Source organism: Colobus angolensis, unplaced genomic scaffold (genome assembly GCF_000951035.1).
Source record: "Colobus angolensis palliatus isolate OR3802 unplaced genomic scaffold, Cang.pa_1.0 Scaffold38, whole genome shotgun sequence".
NCBI lineage: Eukaryota > Metazoa > Chordata > Mammalia > Primates > Cercopithecidae > Colobus > Colobus angolensis.
Window position 1 is genome coordinate 6,631,271 of NW_012117154.1, and position 7,631 is coordinate 6,638,901.

General features: G+C 46.4%; 1 protein-coding gene across 3 annotated transcripts in view; it reads left to right on the forward strand.

The window, feature by feature from the left end:
- The first annotated feature begins 1,019 nt into the window (after positions 1-1,019).
- The window catches only part of PKNOX1 (PBX/knotted 1 homeobox 1), a 38,919-nt gene continuing 32,307 nt past the window's right edge, over positions 1,020-7,631 (forward strand). For 2 of the 3 annotated variants that reach the window (XM_011954105.1, XM_011954106.1), the window contains exons 1-3: positions 1,020-1,576; positions 4,546-4,673; positions 6,946-7,117. In XM_011954105.1, the coding sequence (XP_011809495.1) occupies positions 1,526-1,576; positions 4,546-4,673; positions 6,946-7,117 (351 nt within the window). In that variant the 5' untranslated portion in view covers positions 1,020-1,525. The remainder of the gene's footprint in view (positions 1,577-4,545; positions 4,674-6,945; positions 7,118-7,631) is intronic. The other variant, XM_011954107.1, reaches the window with a different exon arrangement.

A 7,631-nucleotide genomic window follows, 5' to 3' on the forward strand; every position in this document is an offset into this window, starting at 1 on the left:
GCATGCCACCATGCCTGGCTAATTTTTGTATTTTTAGCAGAGACAGAGTTTCACGGTGTTGACTAGGCTGGTCTCAAACTCCTGACCTTGTGATCCACCTGCCTCCGCCTCCCAAAGTGCTGGGATTACAGGTGTGAGCCGCCGCTCAGCGCCTTGTTCCTTTGAACTGTCTCGCTCAGGACAAGATGGTAGTCCTCCCGCATCCTGCAAGGCCTGGACAGGATTTCTTTCCATTTAACACTGTCTCCTAAAGTGCTGCTTTCCTTGGGGAACTTTGGTGTTCTTGCTAGTGCAGAACAAGTGGCACGACTGCCCTTGACCTCCATGTGACCTTCTCAGGGCAGCCCAGACTCTGAATGTCTGTGACCCGCACCAGCAGTGGCGAGTCTGTGACGGCCGTGGTCCAGCCCGGCTGCTCTCCCCGACTCTGCAGTGCTTTTCCACACCCACACTGCAGGTGCTGGTTGCATTCCCGCTCCATCCTTCCAGCACAGAAGTGGCATTTTGCCGTTTTCTGTTATTATGAAGCAAGTGCGCCACTACTTACCTGTCTTATGTGCGTGTGTTTACAAGCATGCACATCTCAGTCTACTCTTTTCTGCCCCTGTCTTAGGCCTCTCTGTTAGCCATTCCCTCTCTTTGAAACACCAGACTCCCTGATCTCAGCATGTCTCTCCAGTCTTGGTGTAACAGCATCTTCCCAGCGAGGCCTGCTCCAACCACACGGCCCGGGAAAGCAGCCCAAGCCCCTCTCACTTCACCCTGTGCCCATTCTTGACCCTGTGTATTGTGTTTCCCCCTTGCCTGGTTTGTGTCAGGAAGGCAGAGGCCCTGCCTGTCCTGCTCACTGCCATACCCCAGGCCCAGCACGCTGCTTGGCATGGGCAGGCATTGACTTGATATTAGCTGGGCAGTGAGTGGCAGTGGCTGAAAATGTAATAGCAAGTCAGGGCCCAGCACAGGAAAATAAGATTGCTACGTAAGTGAAGGGTTTCTTAGTAGGATTTGGGTCATAACATACTATTAAGGATAATTTTTTTTTTCTCTCCATGTAAAAATATGTATTTTTAAAAATTGGATGTTATGGGCCAGGTGCGGTGGCTCATGCCTGTAATCCCAGCACTTTGGGAGGCCTAGACGGGTGGATCACCTGAAGTCGGGAGTTCGAGACCAGCCTGACCAACATGGAGAGACCCTGTCTCTACTAAAAATACAAAATTAGCTGGGTGTGGTGGTGCATGCCTGTAATCCCAGCTACTAGGAAGGCTGAGGCAGGAGAATCGCTTGAACCTGGGAGGCAGAGGTTGTGGTGAGCCGAGATCGCGCCATTGCACTCCAGCCTGGGCAATGAGAGCAAAACTCTGTCTCAAAAAAACAAAAAACCAAAAAAACTGGATGTTATGGAATGAGGGAGACAAAAAAAATGCTCTACGACTATTAACTGATGCTTTTCTGGTTTTGTTCTCCAGACACCATTTGCTTTTCACTCAAGATGATTTGATGTCTTACAAAACTCTGATGAACCATGATGGCTACACAGACATTAAGTATAGACAGCTATCAAGATGGGCAACAGGTGAGCTTGAACTTGATTCTGCATTCTGATTACAAATAACCTGGCACTCAAGCATGGACATTGCTTTGTATACTTACAATTCAATTGCCATGAGGTTGCATGCTCAATGTAAGTGTATTATATATTTATTGTACGTTTGTGTTCAGAAAAATAAGCCATAGAATAATATTATTTCCTTAATGGATACCAGGATTGCCAGGAATCTTGACTTTCCTAAGTCATATGAAGTTTCTTGGGAATTTACCTTTTTAATGTCAGTGTTAATTAGCACTGTTACTTTGAAAGAAAACCCGGTTGATTTTCATGATGACAGATTCCCATGTTGACTGGTGGCTCTTCTGAGTGTCTCACTGGATCAGCTTTTGAATGGGAATCTTGTGGCCTCATCTCCCCAGTTGTAGGCATGAGAGGGCCTGTCCCAGTAATGAATTTGCAGGGCCCTAGCGCTCCATCTTCGTATCTTGCTCATGCTTGGATGGTTGTGCCATACTTGGGCAGCTCTCCATTGCCCTCCCGCCATGGATGAGACTTTGTTTTCCTGGAAGCTATGGTGTTTTGTGCTTTTGAGTACCTGAGTGTTTTGTGTTCTGTGACCTGAATGAATTGAGGAGCAGGAGGATCGAGGCTTGGCGGAGGCCCTTGCCATCTTTCTTGGCCTGCGATCGTGTTAAACACTGTGTTCCGAACCCACTGGCATTTGGCTCGTCATCCTACTGACTCTGGAGTGAGTGAAGGGACTTGGCCCTGCCCTTTACTTTCCTCCCAGCAAGCAGGGGCAGTGCAGTGCCCCCCCTCGGCTCTCCTCCCCACCTTGAGTACTTCGGTGGCAAGGGTCAGGCTCTGGATGACTCACTGGAGCCATGCTGGTGAGGTCTGAGGAGGGGTTAGGAGCTGAGGCGCTGGGTCCCCCTTTCCCTGGTGGTTGGTTTTTACCAATCAGTCCTTGTTCAGTTCCTGTTGTGGAGATTTTTGTTGTTGTTGCTGGTGGTGGTAGTGTTTTTTGTTTTTTGTTTTTTGTTTTTTTTGGTTTGTATAGCAGTTAAAGGAGGGAAATTCTGTGATGTAGTCAGCCTGCTTCCTTAGCCTAGAAGTCCTTAGTCCTTAGGTATTTCCAATGGACTTTTTTTTTTTTCTAAAATGCAAATCTAATAATGTCCCATCTGAGCTCTCCAGTGGCTCCCTGTGGATTCCTGTGGGTTTCATGCAAAGACTGAGCTGCCCTGTGGCCCGAATCACCTGGCCCCTCTGGACCCCAGGCTGCCCCCAGCATCTCTGCCTAGCACATCTTGGGCACCTCTCTGCCTGCCCTGGAGCACCAGTCCTCACTGTTCCCATCACTCTTCTCCCTCCTGCCTGCCAGGTCTTTGCTCCGACCCCACCCCTGCCTCCTGTGCACCAAGGCACAGTGACCATGCCATCCAGCAGGAGGCTGAGACAGGAGAATTGCTTAAACCTGGGAGACGGAGGTTGCAGTGAGCTGAGATCGCACCACTGCACTCCAGCCAGGGCAACAGAGCAAGACTCTGTCTCAAAATAAATAAATAAGTAAATAAATAAATAAATAACAAAAAATAAGAAGCCTTAAAAGATTCATTTCAGTATTTGAAAAAAGTGATTGTGAAAAGAGAGAAACCTAAATGTTCAACCTTGGAAAAATGGCAAAACAATTATGATATATCTATGCTGTAGATATATTTCAGTGTTTATTTAAAATAACGCTGATAAAACACTTTCCAGGCCCTGGGAAGCACTCGGGTATGAACAGGGCAGCACTCCAGGTGTCATCTGCACCTGGCACAGCTGTCTGGGAGGAGGTGGCCGGTAGCAAGCACTGCTGTCCCAGGCTGTGTCAGAGGTGGTCACTGTGCTGGGATTACAGGCGTGAGCCACCGCGCCCGGCCTTTTTAAGGCTTTTTATACATGCTGGCAGATCGCCTTACGGAAATACTGTGTCCACTTAGGCTTTATTGCTTTTATTTTTTTTTTAGGAGAAACAAAAACAGTTTCCCTAATATGTTGTACCATTTAAAGACAGCAGAATAGAAGTCATCTTATTCCAAAAACAAGACGTTGGAGGGAAGAGAGCACAGGGCTGGAGGATGTGAGAGGCATCCTGTGGGGGTGGGCATTCGTGGCTGGCCCCCAGTCTGTCTGGCCAGTGGTGATGGCCCCACCCCCATGAGGTCTCGCCACCCCTGCTGCCCCAAGCTGCTTCCTCAAGGAACAGAAGCATGGCCAAATCCACCGAGGGAGAGATGGCCCGTCCTGGTCCTGAGGAAGCTGAGGTCAGGACAGTCTAATTGCTGCTCGTGGATAACTAGAAGTTTACTGTCGCAAAATTTTGTTTTTGTAAACTGATTTCTTTTTTAGTGATTTACATATTTTTTCCCTAAATGACAAAGACATTGCTTGTTTAAAGCAGTTTAAATGGTAGTATCTTTTAAGGCTTTATGTAAACACAGCTGGCCTTTTCCTTTCTGAATGCAATGACATTTTTATGGCTATGTATTGCTGAGGTTTGAGGGTAGATATGGGAGAAGTTCAGCCCTGTCACAAATATGTAGCGTATGGGGTTAGGTTATGTCTGTGACATGGTAAGAAGACCTTGGACTATTTGTTTATGCTTCTCTGACTGCAGTATTACTACATTTTAGGAGACACAGCAATAGGCAGAGGAGGAAGATGGCATGTGTGCCGTTCTTTTCAGTAGGGCACCGCCAGTGTTATTTTAAAATCATGAGCATTTCACAGACATTGGTGATTTCAGTTCTTAAGCAGTTTGGAAATTTTACCTTTATCTGTTTTAAAGCACGTTAAATTCAAAGCTGTTTTGTTGGTAGTATTCCTTACATATGATTGCAGTCATACCGCTGTCTGGCAATTCCCCCCTCCGACTGCATTCCTGATGCGCTGGAGTACCTAGTAGTAGTTTGTGTTTGCTAATAAGAATTGTTTTCCTCCTTTTACAGATGCAAGTAGTAACAGAGTTAAAGACAGAACAAGATCCAAACTGCTCTGAACCCGATGCAGAAGGAGTGAGCCCTCCCCCTGTCGAGTCTCAGACCCCAATGGATGTGGACAAGCAGGCCATTTATAGGTAGTGCTGGGAGTGCCGGCTGTGGGGGCACTCAGAGGAGTGAGGAGCGTCGACAAGTTTGCTAAAAGGAACACTAGAACTAGCAGCGAGGCAGAGTTGTGAGGTGCCATTATGATGTGATAACTGCTCGGCTGAAAATTGTCTCAGATTAAGATGTTATTTCTGGCCAGGCATGGTGGCTCGTGCCTGTAATCCCAGCACTTTGGGAGGCTGAGGCGGGCGGATCACTTGAGGTTAAGAGTTCGAGACCAGCCTGGCCAACATGGTGAAACCCTGTCTCTACTAAAAATACAAAAATTAGCCAGACATGGTGACATATATCTGTAATCTCACCTACTTGGGAGGCTGAGGCAGGAGAATCACTTGAACCGGGGAGGTGGAGGTTGCATTGAGCTGAGATTGTGCCATTGCACTCCAGCCTGGGCAACAAGAGTGAAACTCTGTCTCACACATACACACACAAAGATGTTATTTCTAATACCTAAAAAAGTTTTAGAATATAAATCTATAAATTTATTGACATCACTCTGACACTAAGACCAAAGACAATACCAGGAAAATACAGGCCAGTATCCTTCACGAACTTAGATGTAAAAATCATCCGTACAATATTAACAAATCAATTCTAGCAATATGTGAAAAGAATAATACATAGCGACCAAGTCAAGTTTTTCCTGGGAATGCCAGACTGGTTTAGTATTTAAAAGTCGATCAGGCTGGGCACGGTGGTTCACCCCTGTAATCTCAGCACTTTGGGAGGCCGAGGCAGGTGGATCACCTGAGGTCAGGAGTTCTAGACCAGACTGGCCAACATGGCGAAACCCTGTCTTTACCAAAAAATAGAAATATTAGCCGGGTGTGGTGGCGCATTCCTGTAGTCCCAGCTACTCTGGAGGCCGAGGTCGGAGAATCACTTGAACCTGGTAGGTGGAGGTTGCAGTCGGCTGAGATAGTGCCACTGCACTCCAGTCTGGGTGACAGAGAGTGAGACCCTATCTCAAAAAAAAAAAAAAAAAAATTTTTTTCAAAGTTCAGCATAGAATTACATATAAGTCAGCAGTTCTACTTCTATGCATATATATACCTAGACAAATGAAAAAAGTCCACACAAAAACGTGTACATGAATCTTCATAGCAGCACTGCCTGTCATGGCCAAAAGCTGGAAACAGTGCCCGTGCCCATCAACTAATGGATGAACAGACATATTATGGCATCTCCATGCAATGCAATAATATTTAGCAGTAAAAGGAATGAAGTGGCAGGTGCAGTGGCTTATGCCTGTAATCCCAGGACTTTGGGAGGCCAAGTCGGGCAGATCATTTTAGGTCAGGAGTTTGAGATCAGCCTGGCCAAAAATGGCGAAATCTTGTCTGTACTAAAAATACAAAAATTAGGCCAGGTGCGGTGGCTCACGCCTGTAATCCTGGCACTTTGGGAGGCTGAGGTGGGCAGATCATCTGAGGTCAGGAGTTTGAGACCAGCCTGACCAACATGGAGAAACCCCATCTCTACTAAAAGTACAAAATTAGCTGAATCCTGGTGGTGCATGCCTGTAGTCCCAGCTACTTGGGAGGCTGCGGCAGGAGAATCACTTGAACCCAGGAGGTGGAGGTTGCGGTGAACTGAGATCACGCCATTGCACTCCAGCCTGGGCAACAAGAGCGAAACTCCGTCTCAAAAAATAGAACAAATTAGCCAGGCGTCATGGCAGGTGCCTGTAGTCCCAGCTACTTGAGGGGCTGAGTAGAAGAATCGCTTAAACCCAGGAGGCAGAGGTTGTAGTGACCCGAGATCCGGCCACCGCACTCCAGCTTGGGCCACAGAGCGAGACTCCGTCTCAAAAAAAAAAAAAAAAGGACTGATACCTGTTACAACACTGGTGAGCCTTGGATACATTATGCTGAGGGAAACAAGCCGGACACCACGGTCAGATGTTATAAGATTCCCATTCATACGGAATGTCTAGAAGAGGCAAATGTATAGAGATAGCAAGTAGGTTCTAGTCGGCTGGGGTTTGGGAAACGGTGGAGAATGACTGCTGTTAGATACAGGGTTTCTTTGCGGGGATGATGGAAATGTTCTAAAGTTGACGGTGGCAATGGCTGTGCAACTCTTAAAACCGTTGAATTGCATACTTTACATGGATGAACTGTGTGGTGTGTGACTTTTCACCCAGCAGAGGTGTTAGGGGAAGGAGTGCAGGCATACATGAGAAGACATTCTCATGGAGATGTAGAATGTAAATGGATTCTTGCTTTCTTTTCTCCTCAGGCATCCACTATTTCCATTATTAGCTTTGTTGTTTGAAAAATGTGAACAATCTACACAGGGCTCCGAAGGCACAACTTCTGCCAGTTTTGATGTAGACATCGAAAATTTTGTAAGGAAGCAAGAGAAGGAAGGGAAACCTTTCTTTTGTGAAGATCCAGAAACTGACAATTTAGTAAGTGAAATAAATTTTATTTTTCAAAATGTGAAATCTGTTGATGAAATTTTAGGCTTCCAAGTAGAACTTTAGACTGCTTGTAGTTTTGCTAAAGGAGAGACTCATACAACTCTAAAAAAACTAATTTTTATGGTTTGTGTAATGTGGATATTCCCAAGGCTTCCAGCCTTCTCTAGGTATCTTTTATTTATTCAGTTTTTATTTTTAAATTTATTTTATTTGTGTAGACGCATCTTACTGTGTTCCCCAGGATGGTCTCAAACTCCTGGCCTCAAGCAATCCTCCCTCCTTGGCCTCCCAAGGCCCAACCTACCCTTTCCTTTAGAAATCAAATAAAGGCCGGGTGCGGTAGCTCACGCCTGTAATCCCAGCAGTTTGGGAGGCTGAGGCGGGTGGATCACGAAGTCAGGAGATCGAGACCATCTTGGCTAACTCTGTGAAACCTCGTGTCTACTAAAAATTGAAAAAATTAGCTGGGCGTGGTGGCGGGCACCTGTAGTCCCAGCTACTC